The 18,136-nt window shown below is 60.7% G+C and overlaps 1 protein-coding gene across 3 annotated transcripts; it reads left to right on the top strand.

The window, feature by feature from the left end:
• Window positions 1-435: 435 nt before the first annotated feature.
• Window positions 436-14,917, top strand: FADS3 (fatty acid desaturase 3). Of its 3 annotated transcripts, none has more exons than XM_036221146.1 (12): window positions 436-830; window positions 9,201-9,311; window positions 9,789-9,986; window positions 10,445-10,546; window positions 10,647-10,769; window positions 11,066-11,126; window positions 11,748-11,824; window positions 12,265-12,362; window positions 12,798-12,857; window positions 12,999-13,078; window positions 13,264-13,389; window positions 14,593-14,917. In XM_036221146.1, exons 1-11 carry the CDS (start codon window positions 606-608, stop codon window positions 13,353-13,355), a joined length of 1,227 nt encoding a protein of 408 aa, XP_036077039.1. In that variant the 5' UTR covers window positions 436-605; the 3' UTR covers window positions 13,356-13,389; window positions 14,593-14,917. The 3 variants fall into 3 exon arrangements, with proteins under 3 accessions (XP_036077039.1, XP_036077038.1, XP_015983407.2); XM_036221145.1 differs by having other exon boundaries at window positions 12,740-12,857; XM_016127921.2 differs by having other exon boundaries at window positions 437-830; window positions 12,761-12,857.
• The last annotated feature ends 3,219 nt before the right edge of the window (window positions 14,918-18,136 follow it).

Here is an 18,136-nt window from a genome sequence, read left to right as displayed (position 1 = left end):
GTCTGAAAGCTGTTTACGGTCACCCGGAGGTAGCGTCCCTTCCTCTGTGCGCTCTGGGTATAACGTCCCAGGACGCGTGGCAGGAAGCTCATTCGCAGACTGCTGCTCCAGGCCCGCGGGGAGCAGACGTCGTGGGCCCCCGAGGGCGCGGCAGACCCCAGCAGTGGGTGTGCGTCCCCGTCCCGCCCCCTCCGGGCCGAGCCCCGACCTCGCTCGGGGGCTGAGCCGGGGGCTGAGCCGGGGGCTGAGCCGGGGGCAGGGTCGGGCTCGGTGGCCCGGGACCTCGGGGGCGGGGCGCACCCGCCGCGCAGCCAATGGGGGCCCGGGTGCTGCGCCCGGATTGGAGCGCGGCGCGGGCGGCGGGGCAGGGGCGGGCGTGGGCGCGGGCGGCGGGCGAGCCGCCGGCGCAGTTATAAGGGAGGAAAGTTGTGCGCCGAGGGAAAAGCCGGCTGGCGCACGCTCGTACGGCGGCTGCAGCGGCGGGGCGGGGCCGCGGAGAAGCGGGCAGCGGCGGAGAAGCCCCGGGGAAGGCCACTTGGCTCCCCTTGGTGTCTCGCGGGGCCCTCGAAGAGGTGTCGGGTGCCCGAGGACTTTCGCACGCAGCCATGGGCGGCGTCGGGGAGCCCGGCAGGGGTCCGGGGCCGCGCGAGGGGCCCGCGCAGCTTGGGGCGACGCTGCCCACCTTCTGCTGGGAGCAGATCCGCCCGCACGACCTGCCAGGCGACAAGTGGCTGGTCATCGAGCGCCGCGTCTACGACATCAGCCGCTGGGCACAGCGGCACCCGGGGGGCAGCCGCCTCATCGGCCACCACGGCGGTGAGGACGCCACGGTAAGGATGCCCACGGCTGGCGCCCGCCGGGGCCTGATCCGTGATCAGTGTGCCCAGCCTTGCCTGCGCGGCCTTAGCATCCTCCCTGCTCTCGCTGACCTCTGACCTTCGGTCGGGGACGCTGAGTCGGGATGGACTAGCCAGGGCGCGAGGCGAGGTGGGGAGGCCACGTTCCAGCGTGGAGGACCGCACATCGGGCTGGGCTGGAGCAGGTCTGTGCTGGAGGAAGGGGCTCTCAGAGGTGGGTGTGTCATGGCAGAAAGAGCCTGCCCTAGGAGAGGGGCCTCCCTGCTGTTTTGCGTTTTCTCCTCCCAGTTCTGGGTCCCCCAGACCAGGTCCTTCACAATCGCTGGGTGCTAGGGGTAGGGCGAGGTCCCAGGGTGTGGGGAAGGCTGTTGTATCAGGGGCTGGGGGCTGGGCAGCAAAGGCTGGGCAGGACTCAGAGGTATGTGGCTTGCCTAAGAGCTTCTGTAAAGGGCCTGAGAATTGGTGACTCACCTCTCCTGGGCTGGCAGCTGCGTGTGGGAGAACTTTGCCAGCCAGGCTGGGTGGGCCTCCTTGGGGAAGCACAGTCGCTCCAGGAACAGGCTGGCCCCTGGGGACCCCGTCTTCGTCTTCCCAGCCCAGGTCTAGACATGTCTTGGCCAAGGAGGGACGTGGCCTGGTCCAGTGGGACCATATAGCGGTGAAACAGCCTATTGGGACTCCTCACCAGCCCTTTTCTCGCGATCCCCCGCGGGGAGGGTAGGAGTTGGGGCCACAATGCTCTGTCCTTGACCATCCAAAAATCTGGGTTGGCTGCCCTGGGTCCCAGGAGGTCTTAAAGATTCCAGGGGATGGATCCCTAACTGGCAGAACTTTAGGCAGCAAAAGAGATTGTGTCCCTATGGCCAAGCCATCCGCTCTCTACCCACTTGCCCTCTCCCATGTGTTAAGCAATCTTTGCAAGACTCTTTTTGAAGAAAAAGGTCTTCATTCCCCACTTCTGCTTTAGGAAGCTAAGAGATTAGGGTCAGAAGCCTCCTAAAATTCTAGGAACTGACAGGAAACCTTGTCTTTAGGTGCCGAGGGTTTGGGTGATGGCCACGGAGTTGAAGCTGACCGTGGGCCAGTGAGGTGGAGCCACACACCGGTCTGTATGTGTGCAGAGGCTGCGTGCTCCTGTGTGTGTGGGTGTGTGTGTGCATTTCTTGCAGGGTGTGGGGAGTATGAGGTGCCACAGCCCTCCTCCCTTGTCCTGGCCAAGCCCTATCCACCCTTCGACGATCCTATGGGTGCCTCCTCTGGCCTTTTCCAACCTCTGACCTGTGGAAGAGGGTGGAGGCAGACCTGAGGAAGATGACAGAGAGCGTTCATTGACCGTTTTTAATTCTTTGGTGCCCAGACCTGTGCTGGGGACCCTCTCATGTGCAAACCCCATCATACAGTTAGCTTTCAACCCTGAGACCTCCATCCGACAGTTTTCTCATTTGATTCATATTGATTCATCACCAATAAAGTCTGTTTCTCATTTCCAAAAAACAATCTGTCTGTTCCCTGGGGCTGGGTCCTTCTTAGCTGTTGGATGCTCTGAGTGACCTTGAACCAGGCATGTCATTCCTCTGAGCCTCAGTCTCCTTATCTGTAAAGTGGGGAGAGCTGGGCCAGACAGCGAGCTGACTGAGGACAGGACAGGAACTTCTCAACTCCGTGGTCCCAGGACTGTCATGGTCAATATATGTTGCTGGCTGATCAGTGTGGATGTGTACTGTCACCTGTATAGTATATTGGGACAGCCATGGCATAGCCGCCCTTTTGCTGGGTGACCTTGTCTGGTTCTACCCATGTCTATAACAAGGAAGAGCTGCATCAGGCCATCCCTTAGCTTCCTCAGGGCCCCAAACACGGGGCTGGAGTTGCCAGAAATACCTGGTCTGCTCAGGCGAAAGGGGTTATGAAGTGGCTGGGGGTCAGGGACCCCAATGTTTCCACTATTGGCCCACAGGGCAGACCAAGTATTAGACCAGCCCCGTGTCCTGCGTGGTTGAGGCCAGACCCTAGGCGTCCCATCCCAGACCCCAGAATGTAGGTGGGGGCGGGGCAGCTGTCTTGCGGCCACCTCCACCAGCCCTGGCTGCCCATCAGCTGTTCTCATGTCCAGGCAACAGAAGCCTTCCTGCCAGGAAATTCCCAGAGTTCCTGTGCCATTAAGTCAGCTTGTGGCCATCCTGGGATACAAAGCCCGTACCCTGGGGAAAATGCTCTGGGCCCTGGGCCAGATTTGTCTAAGAGTCATAGGCAGCCTGAGACAAGTGGAGCCAGCCAGGGAGGGGCGAGGCCTGGCCGCTGCTGGTCAGAGACATACCAGGGCTGGGCACTGAACACTCACTGTGCGCCGGGCTCCAAAGGCACATTTATAGGTACTCTCTTTTAATCCTCAGGCTATTCCTATGAGGTAGGTACTATTGCTGTTCCCACTTTAGAGATGAAAAAACTGAGGCTCAGAGAAGCAAGGTGACTTGAAATTAAAAGAAAGGTCTGGGATTTCGACCCACAGCCCATGCTCTTAAGCACATGCTATACTGAGACTTAGCCCTTTTTTTTTTCCCCCATTCATTTACTCTTTGATTTTTGAATCATCACACCCATTGGCAGATATTCAGTGAGCATATCCTATGTGCCAAAAACTCTGTTCTTACCTCTGAAGATTTCACTGTGAACAAAACCTCTGCAAGGAGGGAGGTCCTTGGCAGAGGGACCTGCTAGAGCAAAGGCTCGGAGGTGGGACCCTGCTCCGTGTGGTCGAGGCTATCCATGTGGCTGGAGTAGAGCAGAGGGGAGAGGGGCAAGCGGTGAGGTCCAGAGGCAGCAGGGGCTGCTCCCGCTGGGCTTCCGTGTCCCTGGAAGCAGGACTCTGGTTTTATTCTAAGGAGGCCTTGCAGGGCAGAGCAGGGAAGCCAGAGGAATCTGCTATAGATTTGATCTGACAGAAAAGATGGCGTTCGCTTGGGCCCTGAAGGGCGGGCACGGCCAGGGCAGAGGGCAAGAGCTGCTATGAGGGCGGGCACACCAGCTGGAGCCGTTGGGATTTTGCTCAGCGTGGCCTTCAGACAACCACCGTACAAGGCAGGTACAAGTGTGAGTCCAGTTTGCAGATGAGGAGACCGAGGTTTGAATATGGGTGATGTAAAGGGACCCTTTTAGGGCCCTTGAATGGCAGGGCCTTTCTTCTTGGGCCTGGAGGGTCAGGTGTGTTTGTGGGTGGGAGCTGGGGAGAGGTAAGGTAGGTCCCGAGGCTCTGGAGGGAGAGGGGGCCACAGAGGGGGTTGGCCGTGGATGCAGGGGACCTGGTGCCAGAGCTCACCCTTCACCACCACCAGCCAAGCTGGCTTCCTTGAAACCCTGCTGCCTGTGGCCACTCCCCATGTCTCTGACCTCTCTGAGCTCTGCAGGCATTTTCTGCAATGTCCCCACCCTCCAGGCCCCTTCCCAGGGGAGCTGCAGTGGCCTGTTCCCTGGGGGAGGAGTCAGGATCTCCTGGCACTGGGCAGGAACATGGTGTACAGAGGCAGGGGTGCTAGCGGCCTGAGCCCTCTCCTTCCTCCTCCAGCGTCCCGAGCTGCTGTGGTTTCTCATGAAACGGCTGGGAAGAGCCAGAGCCTAATGGTAGAGAGGGGACCAAGCGCCAGAGGTCCTGGCCGCTTCGGGGCCACTGCTGGATCAGTGACACTTGTGAGGCCAAGGGTGTTGGGAGGACGAAGGCCTGACATGTGTGCCAGCCTGTCACCCAGGGACACCAACAGTAGGGGAGATGAGGGTGGCTTCCTGGGGGCATCTGTCCTTGAGCTGGGCTCTGCTGCACGGGCAGGGGTTGGATGTGCCAAATACAGAGCTGTGTGTCCTTTGGCCTCTTCATGCCTCAGTTTCCTCATCTATAAAATGGGGATAGGGACAGGGCTTCCCCGTTGGCCTCCTGCGAGCAGTGCCAGGGTGAGGACGGGAAGGAGCATCCGAGTGCTGGGCCTGAGCTCCTAACCTGTCTTCCTACCTGGGGGCGGGAGGGAGGGAGGAATTCCTGGGGAGTCCTCGGAGGCGTGTTCCCCAACCCCTCGTCTCTACACTCCACTGCCACCTCCTCAGCAAAGCCTGAAGGAGCAGACCCAGACTACCCCAGCAGCCCTGTTCCACCTTTTTTTCTGATCTGGAACATTCTCAATTCTTTGGAGAGTGACCAGAAATGCTCCCCTGCCCCCACCGCGTCTCCGGGTGACAGGAGGCCAGCAGCCCTCCTGTTCCCTCAGCTTCGGGCTGGCCAGGACTCGAGCTACAGGGCGCATGCCCCTCAGCCACAGCCCGTCACGCCTGGAGGTCCGCCCTTCACGGGCACGGAGTCCGAGTGGACCGGGGAGGAGGCGCCTCAGGCCGGGGTTGCTCCGATCAGAGCTCAGCTCTGGGGTGCTTGCCGGATGCCAGGCCCCTTCCACCTGCTCCCCCTGCACTGGCCGGATCCTCCCCGCCCAGGCCCACGAGACGGACATTCGTGGTTCCTGATTTACTGACAGAAAGATGCAGAACGGAGAGAGGGTGCGACGTGTGGCTCCATGGCCAGCTCAGCAGTGGTGGCTCAGGGTCTGTCCCCGCAGACCGGCTGCGGCAGCACCCCCGCAACCCCCACGTCTTGACCGGCTGCTGCACAGAGCTCAGGGCTGGGGAGCAAGGCAGGCGCCGCTCTGAGGGACCAGGACAGGGCTGGGTGGTAGCTGTACCCCAGCAGGGCGTGGACATCACAGACGATGGACCTGGGTTCCAGTCCCAGGTCTACCTCTGCAAACCGTGACCCGGGCGGGTGTCCCCGCCATGTGGAGCGTCTGTTCCCTCAGCAGGAGAATGGTTCACGTCCCTGCCCTGTGGGCTGCGGACGGTTGGCCCTTGTCCACGTACTCATACCTGTTCCCCAGTCCCTGCTCTGAGGTACCACCATGAACGGAAACAGCAGCTTATGTTGAGGGGCATAATTTTTTATGCCAGCGCTTTGACCCGACTCTGGTCCAAGACCCACTGAGACACCCTGAGTGCCGCCTTCGCCTTGTTAGGTGGGAGGGTCACGGGGTTTGCACACACCACTAAGAGGACGCTTCCGAGTGGAGCCAGGGCGGGCGAAGGCGAGGTCTCCGTCCGGGCCCTGAGACTTGGCCAGTGCAACCTCGGGGGCACCAGGACCTCTCTCCTGTCCCCCAGAGCCCAGTTTCCGAGCAGCTGAGTCCTTAGCTGCTTGGGATGGTGACCAGCGTCATGGTGAGGACCCCACCTCGGAGGGCCACAGCCTCCCCTCTGGCCCAGGAGTGACCACCCCAGAGCTACTGCCAAGTGGCCCACACGCACTGTTGTGCAGTCAGACTGGGTTCTGGTCCAGCCGCCATCAGATGGAGCTGGGTAAGTGGCTTAACTCTCTGAGTCTTCTGCTCAGCCCCGGGGTCCTGAAGCAGAGGTCCAGAGAGGACTTGATCCCAGAGCCTCAGCTGGTGTTTCAGAAAAAACTGTTTGCTGGTGCATCAGGTTCTGGTCTGAGGCCAGGGACCCACCTCTCTGGGGCCGAGGGCACAGGAGGCGCAGGCTCAGTGGTGCCCGCCCAGTCCCCAGAGCTGCCCTGCTCCCCAAGGGCCTGCCCAGCCCAGCCCAGGCCCTCCCAACAGCTGCAGCCGGGGTTCCCTGAGGGGGTCACGCCTCCCCTTGTCACTCCCTTCAAGGGATAGACCTAGCTGGAGGGCCCTGGGAGGTTGGGGGGCCCTGGCCTGATTTTGTGCCCCCCTCAGTGCATCCCTAGGCCTGGGGGAAAGGAACTCAGAGAGCACCTGCTCTGGCAGCTCCTCGGCTCAAGGGCGTGGCCCTAGAGCACCTGGGGGCAGCTGGGCCCTGGGGGCCCCGGAACCCAGAACGACACAGAGGATGGGAAAGAGGAAGAAGGGCTGAGAGGCAGGATATCCCGGGGTCGTAGCCACAGCATTTGCTTTCTGCACCGAGTTCATGTGCACAGGTGTATGCGAGGCTGCATCTGCTTGAGTGTGCGTGGGCTCTGACGTGTGTGTGTGTGTGTGTGTGTGTCTGTCTGGCTGAGTCTCAGTGCCGACCGAAGTGGGTAGTGGGTTCATCTGCCTGTGTGGAGGCACACGCATCAGACACCGGCTGCATTTCTGTGACACGTGGGCGCCTCGGGCCATGTCCTCGTGAGTGTGCATGTGTGCCTCAGGGCAGGTGTGGGTTCCGTGTGCTGCCAGGGGAGTGTCAGAGGAAACGAGGGGATCAGAGTCAATGCTGGTTTGACTTCAAAAAGGAAGTAAATTCTGACGCAGGCTGCAGCATGGGTGAACCTTGAGGACACTATGCTAAGTGACTAGTCAATCAAAAAAGAACAAATATTGCATGATTCCTCTTCTATGAGGTCCCTAGAGTAGTTATATTTATAGACAGAAAGCAGAGCTGTGGGTACCAGAGGCTGGGGGAGGGGGAGTCAGGGTGTCATGGGGACAGCGTTTAGTCGGAGAAGAGGAAAACGTTCTGACGACGGTGGTGATGGCTGCCCAACAATGTGACTACACTTAATGCCACTGAACTGAACACTTAAAAAATCTCTAAAATGGTAAATTTTATATCTTTTCTGCTCCAGTTAAAAAATTAAGGGGAAGAAAAGTTAACCATCCAGAGCCAGAATGGCCCTGGAGTCTTGTCCCCTAGACCTGTCCCCAGGGTTTACCGAGTCTCAGGCAGGAGAACAGACTCGTTCGAGGTCACAGTGAGTGGGGTCGGCTGAGCCGCAAGAGCAGCCTTCCCTCCTGGCTCCCCTGCCCAAGCCCGCTGCTCGCTAGCAGGGCCAGTCCCTGTGGGGCCAGTCTCCCCGCTAGCCCCCTTCCTCCCCAGTATGTTGCTCCTCTGTCAGGGTTCTTCCGGGAGAGGAGGAAGTCTGCACATATACAGCCCCCTCCCCTGTTAGGGACACCACGGAGGAGCCCCACGGCCACCGTCCTGGGGGCCTAGGTTATTCCAGAAGCCTCGCCCTCTCAGCCCCTCTAATCCCCAGGCTGCCCTGGGCCAGTAAAAGAGCAGGTTACAGGACAGGGGACCCTAGGGTGGATCCTGAAGGTGTGGCCTCTAAGTGGGGGCTAGGGGGTGACTAAGCTGCTTCCTTCCATTAGGACCGTGTGGCATGTCTGGCCGTAGGTATAGGGACCTGACGGTCACTTCTGTTTTAACCCCCACCGGAAGCTGATAGGCTCATTCATGAGGGTTACCCCTATTGAAAGGCCCTGTCCTTAGTAAGCCTTCTTCAAAGCTATTTCCTTGAGCAGGAATCAGTCGCCTTCCCCGGGCCCACAGGACACCATTCCAGACACCGCCGCGTCAGCTCAGGCTGCTGGGCGGCTGTGTCTGGCCGCTTCGGAGAGAGCCCCTGAAAGCCCAAGGCTGAAAATCAGCTGAAGAGCTGTGAACAGCAATGAGCCAGTTATACCAAGAGTGGCTCATGAAAAACTAAATGAGCCCCTCTGTGACGTTCAAGTTTCCCAGCAGTTCAGAACTGCCCGGGCGGCTTCCTAACTGGCGTCTTTCTTTACCTTCGTTCTGGCCTTTTTCTTCCTCTCACCCCTTCTCCCGCATGGTAGCCCACCCCACCCACGCTATGACGGAGAACGTTAGGTTATTTATTTGACTTTATTTTATTGTATTTATTTTTCCACTCTTACTTTTAAAATCAGATGAGTTTAACTGTTCGAGTATCTTCCTTGCAACCCCCTACGAACTCAGTCTGTGAGGCCCTTAACTGATTTTTTTTTTCTCCCAATGGCCCACGGGTCCTTAATTACAAGTTTCCCCACCCACACTGTACCCACTGCTTGTGTTTGTGAAAGTTGGGTAAATGGGATGTTTGTGACCCAAACCTCATTTTATCTGTATAGAAAAGCATATGATTTCAAGAAAGCTATATATATATAGATATATAGGGTTTTTGTTTTTGTTTTTGTTTTAAAGTTGAATGCTGCTCCTGGTGGAAATCAGAGTCTTCCAGGGAGGACTTAATGCAAATCAAGACTTTTATACACCCAGCCAGGTCTGAAGACGGGCCACCTGTGCTGGGTGAAGCAGCTGGAGCCCAGCTGGCGAGGGGTGTCCGGCAGGGCCCCCAGGGCCTGGGGAGGACCGGCGCAGGCTCATGGGCAAGGCTGGCCCTTGTGGTCCTAGTAATATGTCCGCTGAGCAACTGACTGACTCTCCATCCATCTGTCTGTGTCTACTTTACCCTTCCGTCAACAGCCCTTCCACCTTGTCTCTGCCTGCTGCCTCTGGGTGCTGCTCCAGCTGTCTGTCTGTCTGCCCACCTGACTGTCTGCTCTCCCTCAGGACGCCTTCCACGCCTTCCACCAGGACCTCAGTTTTGTCCGCAAGTTCCTGCAGCCCCTGCTGATTGGAGAGCTGGCCCCGGAGGAGCCCGGCCAGGATGGACCCCAGAATGTGAGCGGGGCCCCTGGAGGGGATGGGGGGAGCATTGTCATCAGCAGCTCCATCTGCATTACCCCCAAGGGGCCCAGGGCCAAGGCTAGTTTGCCATCCCTTCCAGGGCAGGCAGTTGGAGGCAGAGCTGTAGGGATGCCTGCCAGGAGCCCACAGCCCTAGTTCTGGCTGGGCCGGCACTTGTCCCCAGGTGAGCCCTTCCCTGCGCTGGGCCCAGCATCCCCATCTGCGATGAGGATTTCGATGAGTTGAGCTCTCGGGGTTTTGCCCACTCCAGCTTTCTCTGCTTCTTACGTACCTGCCACCTTCGGCAGGAGCCCAGCTCACACCCCAAGCCAGGTGATCTTGCCCTGTGTCCCCTTTGGCCAGACCTCTTGGGCCTGTCATGGGAGGAGTGGCTGTGCACAGTGGTGGGGGGCACTTCTGTGGACAACTGGGGCCTTGCTTCCTTGTCTGATTGGCCACTCACCATGCCAGGCGCAGCTGGTCCAGGACTTCCGAGCCCTGCGCCAGGCTGCCCAGGACATGAAGCTGTTCGAGGCCAGTCCCACCTTCTTCGCTCTCGTGCTGGGCCACATCCTGGCCATGGAGGTGCTCGCCTGGCTCATCATCTACCTCCTCGGCCCTGGCTGGGTGCCCAGCGCCCTCACTGCCCTCATCCTGGCCATCTCTCAGGTGATTCTAGCACTGTCTTGCAGCCCCCTAAACTGTCCAATGGATGCAGGGCCTGGCACATGAAGACAGTCTGGACATGCTTGCCGAATGAATGAACGAACAAATGAAAGAATGGGCGACAAGCAAGCGGCCCCATATGTGTACCTGAGGGTCATACTGCATTTTAAATGCGTTGCCCTTACTTAACCGCGAGTGAGCCGTGGGCGGGGAGCCAGAGGGCCGCTGCCCCACGCTCCGTGTCAGACACGCGGGCCCCTAGGCCTCCGGAACCCAGTGCTCTGTGAAATGAGGAAGCTGGTGCCCAGGGTCTGAAAATGGGGCGTCAGCTGTGGGTGTGCCTGGGGGGCTGGGAGGGCTCACCGAGGTGCTGGGGCTGGGCCCCCAGGCAGCCAGCGCCCCCTACCCCCGTGGCTGGAGAGCCAAGGTGCCAGGGCTCCTGAGCCTGCCCCTCTCCCCAGTCTCAGAGCTGGTGTCTGCAGCATGACCTGGGCCACACCTCCGTCTTCAGGAAGTCCCGCTGGAACCATGTGGCCCAGCAGTTCGTGATGGGACAGCTGAAGGTGAGGGTGCGGCGGGTGGCGCGTGGCCAGGGGCCGAGGTGGGGCGCACACAGGGCGCACACGGCCCGGCCCTGTGCTGAGCCCCCCTCCCCCGCCACAGGGCTTCTCTGCCCACTGGTGGAACTTCCGCCACTTCCAGCACCACGCCAAGCCCAACATCTTCCACAAAGACCCTGACGTGACCGTGGCGCCCATCTTCCTCCTGGGGGAGTCGTCCGTTGAGGTGCGTGGGGAGGACATGGACGCACTCGGTCTAGGCTTGCAGCTGAGGGGGGACCGGTAGCGACTGCGGCTCCCCAACTGTAGCCCAGCCCCAGGCCCCAAGCTAGCCCTCCACTCCAGTTCCAGGCCGAGCCCCTGCCCCAGAGGTGCCCCCTCCCCAGCTCTCAGCCTGCTGGTGACCGTGGTCCCAGTTGCTGGAATCTAGAGTGTCTTTGGCCCCTTAGCCCTAGCCAGCCCCCTGCCCGGGAGGACAGGGGCCCAGAGAGCTGCCCTCTCAGCCGCTGCCTGTCTCCACAGTACGGCAGGAAGAAACGCAGATACCTGCCCTACAATCACCAGCACCTGTACTTCTTCCTGAGTGAGTACCCCTCTGTCCCCCCAGGGGTGGGAACGTGGCTGGAGTGGAGGCCACACCTGAGCCGGCACTATGGCTCCCATGTCTGCCAACACTGGGCGCCTTCTGGCCGCCTCCTGGGGCAGGGGCACCTACTAACCCTCGAGCCTCTCCCAGCCTCTGCCTGCAGCCTGTTCTGACCGCCCCCTCGCCAGGCCTTTGCCCAGACCGATCCCTCTGCCTGCGGTGCCCTCCAGCCAGAGGTAGTCACAGCCCTGCCTGGAGCCTCCAGAAATCCTTCCTGCTCTCACCTCAGGGTGGTCCAGTGCCCTAGAGCATTTGGGCACTTGCCAGAGTGGACGGGGTGAGGATTCGAGGGTGGGGACATAGAAAGCTGGCCCCAACCTGCAGGACGGACGTGGAAGGTAGCGAGGCGACGGCCAGCCTGGGAGGGCTCAGGTGCCGAGGGAAGAAGGGGGACCTGGCCTCGTGGGTGACGCAGGGTGACCCCAGCTGGCCAGACTCAGCCCGAGTCCCACTGGTGCTCCTTGAGCAGCAGCCCCCCCTCCCCCCGCCACCGCAAACATCTGCACAGCCTGCTCGGCGCCCCTCTGCTGCCCTGAGCCCCCCACGCCTGCCTTTCAGTCGGCCCCCCGCTGCTCACCCTGGTGAACTTCGAGGTGGAAAACCTGGCGTACATGCTGGTGTGCATGCAGTGGATGGTGAGTGGGCCCCGCTCAGGGCTCCCAGGCACGCCGCCGTGGCGGGGGGGACTGTTAGGGGGCAGCTCCTGTCCACAGACGCAGACAGGTGTGCATGCATGTGTGCAATAGTGTGGTACACGTGTGCGAGGAGAGAGCGAGTGTGTCCTCGGGGCATGGCATGGGTCTCGGAGTGGGGGCATCCTCCCTTGGGGTGGGGACCTGCTGGGCCGACTCCACCAGGCCTTTGTCTCCCAGGCAGGGGCTCCCCCTTCTCAGCCCCTTCACGGCACCTGCACCTCCATGTTCACCTGGCAAGGCAAGAACCCTGTCCCTTGACCTGGCTGAGAAAACCAGGGCCCAGAGAGGGGCCGCGACCTGTCCAGGGCTCCGAGGCGCCTCAGGCGGAAGGGGCGGGTCATCCGGGCTCTGAGACCGCTGTTCTCCTCCACCCTCTGCAGGACCTGCTCTGGGCCGCCAGCTTCTACTCCCGCTTCTTCTTGTCCTACATCCCCTTTTATGGTGTTCGTGGGGCGCTGCTCCTTTTTGTGGCTGTCAGGTATGGCCAGAGCCAGAGTGGTAGGGACTAGGGAGGTCAGCCACAGACAGCAGGGGACCCTGGCTGCAGCCTTTGCACCCTCAGAGCCTCCATTCCCCCCGTCTGCGGAATGGGAACAGCAAGACTGCCTCTCTGGGTGGGGGGGGGGGGAGTCAACACCAGGGCGGCGGGCTCCCAGGGGCGCCAGGGCCGGGGGAAGCGGCCCTGTGGACGTTCACCCTCGCGAGCAGGGCTGCTCTGGGCTCAGGCTGGCATGGAGCCTGCCCCGCTCTCGGCTGCTGTAAACACCCGTGCGGGAGGGGTCACTGCGTCCCACTGTACAGATGAGGAAGCGGAGGCCCAGGTCTGCTCTGAGGGGTGAGCCGGACGTGGGGCAGTGCCCGAGCCTCCTCCCACAGGGTCCTAGAGAGCCACTGGTTTGTGTGGATCACGCAGATCAACCACATCCCCAAGGAGATCGGCCACGAGAAGCACCGGGACTGGGCCAGCTCACAGGTGGGCGGCAGGGGCGGGCCAAGTGTGGGACCTCCTGGGGGAGGATTGAGGTCCCGGCTGGGAGGAAAGGGGGCATCGACGGGGCTGCCAGGTTCGGGGGGTGCCAGCCTCCCTTGCCTGTGCCCCACCTCCTCCCGGCAGCTGGCAGCCACCTGCAACGTGGAGCCCTCACTCTTTATCAACTGGTTCAGTGGGCACCTCAACTTCCAGATCGAGCACCAGTGAGTGTGGGCCCTGGGGTGCAACAGGGGTGGCAGTGATTCTCCCCAGGGAGGTCCAGACATGAGCCCTGGACTCCCTGGGGGCCTGAGAGGGGTGGCGAGCAGGGCCCGGGCAGTGATGGGGGGGGGACTCCCTCTGGCACCCCCACCACCTCAGGTGCCAGCCCATGCTCTCCCTGCTCTAGCTTCTTCCCCACGATGCCCAGGCACAACTACCACAAGGTGGCACCCCTCGTCAAGGCGCTGTGCGCCAAGCACGGCCTCAGCTACGACGTGAAGCCTTTCCTCACCGCCCTGGCGGACATAGTTGGGTGAGGGCCCTCTGCTCGTGGTGGCTCCCCCAGGATCCCTGTCCCCGCTGGTCCCCCCTCCGAGCCCACATGGGTCCCTCCCTAAGACATGGCTTTCCCATCAGCCTCGCTGTCATCAGCCTGCGCCCTCTGCCCTTTCCAGCATTCGCCCACCTACCCCCAGCCCCGGGCCCAGGCCCTGTCCTAGGTGCTGTGAGGAAGACAGGCTGGCGCCCCCTGCCTGGCTGGCGCCGGTGTCTCAGCAGAGGGAACAGAGAATAATAAGCTGTTAGAATCGCAAGTAAATTGCAGAAAATGTGAGAAAGGAAGAAGCGCTTTGACAGGAACAAGACGAAGCCACAAAACTAAGGGTCGGGGCCGGAGAGGGTCCCGGGGTGGCAGTTTGTATAGGGTGGCAGGGTGGGTGGTATCGAGAAGGCGGCGGGTGAGCAGAGCAGGGAGGAGGGGAGAGGTCTGGCTGTGGAGCCGTCTGAGGTGATATTCTGGGCCAGGGAACAGCAGCGCAAAGGTCCCGAGGCAGGTGCTGGTGCGTGAGAGAGCTGCTGCCCAGAGGAGGGCCACACAGGACTTAGGTACTGGAAAGGTGCCCCGACTGCAGCCAAGAGCCGAAGCAGAAAGCGCAGAGCCGAGGTCCCCACCCTCATCCCGGTGAGGGATGGCGGGCTCGGCCAGGGGTAGCTGCAGCAGCGGGTACCGGGGTCGGGCTCCCCGGCCAGAGCTGGTCCGCCTCTGCGCCTTGGCACACGCCGTTCTCATCGCTTGATGCCCTTCCTCCTGTACGGGTGACAGCGCACCTGCTTCTCCTTCATGACCCTTCCCAGCCTGATCCTCTGAGCCCCTGACGCTCAGCCCAGCCCCCTTAGAACGCCTGTCGCAGGGTTTCCTAGCGAGTTGTTGGTATTTCTGGCTCCTCTGCCTGATGGCAGGCTCCTGGCGAGTCGCAGGGTCCAGCAGAAAGAGGCAACAGACAGAGCTGGAGGAAGGAGGGACAGGCCTGCCCCTCCCCTTTGCGCTACCCCAGTCCACTCCAGTTCACGAGAGGGTAGCCTCATCTCCCCTTCCACCCCTCCAGCCCTACCCAGCTGCCTGCCCAGGGGAAGGGGACGCACGGGAATGGGGGTACCTCCACCCACAGTCATCGTCTGCAGCGAGGGGTGTTGGTATCTTACGGTTGGGTCCCTAACACCCACCTGTACCTCCCAGGTCCCTGAAGAAGTCTGGGAACGTCTGGCTGGAAGCCTACCTCCACCAGTGAAGGCAGCCGCCAGGGCCCCAGCACCCACCGCGCCGGCTCGCCCCCGCCCTGGCCTGGGGGGCCCTGCCTGGCCTCCGGGTCCTGCCGTCCTCCCCGTGGCACCCTTGCCTGTCTACCCAGCAGCGCTAAGGCTGCAGTTCTCTGCCCAGGAGGACGGGGGGCTTAGGGGAGAGGTACGTAAAGCCACACACTGAGCATGGCATGTCTCCCTGGAGCGAAAATTTAGGGAAAACTGTTATTTTTATATAAAAATAAACTCGGATATATTATGGAGTAGAGTGTTCAATTTTCATGAATTTTGGAGCCGGAGTCTGCCAGGATCCCCAAGAGGAGTTCGGGCCCTTGCGCCATCAGGGTGTTGGGGACGGGGGTTGGATGGCGGCTGCCACTCTGAGTGGCAGCTGCCTTGGGCTCAGGTCTGCCTGAGGGCCCGGTCCCTTCCTCTTCTTCACCTACTCACCAGCAACTTTGGGCAGATCCCACTGGACTCACCTCACTTTACGCCTGCGCACAGCGGGACAGGCTGGTCCAACGAATGAGGACCTGGGGTGCCTGAGGGCCATGTCTGCAGGCACCCCTAGAGCGCAGGATAGGGAAGCCAGCATGTCCTTGGCCTGCGCTGGCCTCCTCCCACAGCCCTTGTGATGAGGGGCCTCAGAGGGCCGTCACTGGCAGTGGGCAAGCTGCCAGCCTTGGGCCGTACTTGGCATCACAACAGTAGGGGGGCGGCACACCTGCTCAGTGGCCCGCGGGAGGCGACACTTTCCCCCACGCCTGCCCGGGGCCGGGGGCTTGCCTGCAGTGTTTGCAATGACTGAGCCGGACCCCTGAGAAGTGGCCGTTTCTGTCCCTGGATTCCGAGAGCAGCGTCCAGAGGCTTGCCTGGGCTTCGCTGGTATCCTTGGGCAGGTGCTGTCCTTCTCCAAGCCTCAGGCTCCTTATCTGAAAAAATGGGTGTGGTTGGCGTGGGCGCCGTGCTTTTCGACAGCTCCGGGAGGACTTTGACTTGCCCCTTCCTGGAGGCGGGAAGAGGGGAGAACCGGGCTGCTGGGCCCCTCCAATCCCAGTACCCACGCCCCTCAGCAGCCCCACGCTGAGCGGCAGGTTTCATCTGAAGAAGTGTCAGCAGCTTAAAGAAAATACCGAAATGCCGAGCCAGGGTTTCCCTGAGAGCTTTTCTGGGGCGGGAGCCGGGGTCTCCTCAACAGCTGCAGGATTGCCCCCCGCCCTTCGTCAGGGCCCCCACTGGCATGAGCTGGCTTCCCTTCAGGAAGCAGAAGGGGTGCAAATACTGCAATTCCTTTCCAGTCCCTCCCTGGAGCACCCAGCCCCGCCCTGCTCCACTCCACGTGGCCTCCCTTCTCCGGAATCAGGCAGACGGGAGGCAAGTCCTGTCTCTGCCAGGACTCAAGGCTACGTGACCTTTGGGATGTTACTAAATCTCTCCGAGTGATGGTACCACCTTCCGGGCTGATGGAAGATGAAAGGGATGCTCCTTGCATCAGCCACAGCAACAGAGCTCATGAATTTATTGAGAAATTTTATGCTCACAGTTCAATGTCCTAGGGCCACCACCTGCTCTGACCAGGGACAAGCCCTTGGCTGTGCCTGAGCCTGTTTCTTCCTTGAAAGATATTTCCTGCCTCGAAAGCAAACTCATTATGTCCAGAGCTGGTCCCACATTCAGGGTCCTTGACAGGCTGTTACCATTGCTGGGAGTCTCCCTTCCCGTGGCCGGCCATCTGTGGAAGCCCCTTGCAGACTCCTGGTGCCATGTGGGCCTTGGGGTGACATTTCCTCTATCCCCTGCAGATGGTCAGTGCCTTGTCTGCAGTGGCTCTTATGCATTTATCAAGGAGATAGGAACATCCTGGACCCTAGGATAGCAGGTCACCCCCAGCATGAACGCTGAACCAGCAGCACCACGTAGGGGCGCCCTGAGTATCTGCACCGTTGTGGGCCCGCGCTCTGTGCTGCCCCTCGCAGTGGCCATGGGGAGGGTCCCCTCCTGTCTGCAAATAGGTAACTTGCCGAAAGGACCCTTCGGGAAGCCCCCTGGCCTCAAGTAGCCACCCCCAGATCTCTCCTTATGGCCTGGAATCCTACACTGGCAGGTCATCTTAACCCTCGTCTCGCTGTCCCCCATGCTAGAGCCCCTGGAGACAGGTCATCGCCCTTCTGAACTGAGCTCCCTTCTCTATCTGTAGGTCTCCCAGGCGGTCACCAAGCAAGAACTTAGGGAGTATGGGCCAGGTGTGTAGGAGGAAAGCAAGAAGGGCCTAGGTGCAATGTCTAAGAAACCCCGCCCCTGCTTTATGGTCCGCACAGTCTTGGGCCCCGAGGAAACACAGATCTACCGAGGGAAGCCACAATTTGTTCGTTTGCTCTTTTGGGCAACCAGCATTCATTTTCGTGGGCTGGCCCAGGTTAGCTTGTGGGGAAAGAGGATCACAGGCCCTTCCTGTGACATTGGCAGGGGCTGTAGGGGAGACGAACCTACTCCTTTGTGACGGGATAGGTCTGGCTCTTCCCACGTGTCCCTCCTTCCCCCACAGGCCCTGGAGCACCTGGCCGCCTGGGTCTCCTTGTTGTCCCTTCCTAAGCTTTCGGTACCTTTCGCTGATTCTCTAGACGCTTGTCCCTGAACCAAACGATTTGGAAGAAAGACCTAAGTGCCTTCTAAATCGGAAGATACATCTTCATAATGGTGGGGACGGCTGACCCGAGATGTTTACGTCCTCGCATGCTAGGCGGCCGCTCGTTCTGCTTCGGCGTGGGCTGTCTGGTTAGAAACACGAACTCCAGCCCGAAGAGCACTGAAGTTTGGGGCCCGGGGCCCGCCTTCCCTCTCCCGGTGCCAGTTTCTCCATAGATGGTCGTAGGAGCCCCGCTGGGATCCACAGCTTATTTCCGTCTCAGGTGTCAGACCAGGGGCTCTCTGGGAAGCTGCATCCCGTCCAGAGAGGCAGACCGCTCCGCTCCGAGAAGGTGCAGCTGGGAAAGCTGAGAAGTCCTGATTGGCCCAAGGCACTGTGTCATGTGAGCAGCGGCCGATCACTCCTGAGGGCATTTGGAGCCTGGCCGGGGTGGCTGCCACCTCCACCCAGCCCCTTCTCACAAAGGTCTCTTTTGTCCTCCCAATAGGTCAAGAAGGTTTTTTGAAGGTCCCATGGACACCTGAGGAACTTGCCAGGTCACTGGTTGCCTTTGGGGCTCCAAGTCCACACACAGCACAGGCTGCTCTGCCAGCCTGTCCTCTGGGCCTGGCACTCCGCATGTGACAGACTCCCCACAATGCTGATACGCTTTGATCAGGGCAGCCATCTCACTGTGAGCGAGCTCATTGTCTCCACCGACTCCAGCCCTCTGGCTATCCCCTGGGCCTCTGGGGAGCAGTCTGACACGTGACAAGATGGGATGGGGGTGAGCCTTGGTCTGGGAAACAGTCCTTCCTTGCAGGGAGTGAAGGAGACGGCCAGGTGCTGGGTGAGG

Source organism: Rousettus aegyptiacus, unplaced genomic scaffold, assembly GCF_014176215.1.
Source record: "Rousettus aegyptiacus isolate mRouAeg1 unplaced genomic scaffold, mRouAeg1.p scaffold_m13_p_5, whole genome shotgun sequence".
NCBI lineage: Eukaryota > Metazoa > Chordata > Mammalia > Chiroptera > Pteropodidae > Rousettus > Rousettus aegyptiacus.
Note: the sequence above shows the minus strand (reverse complement) of the source record. Positions and strands in the feature narration are given on the sequence as shown.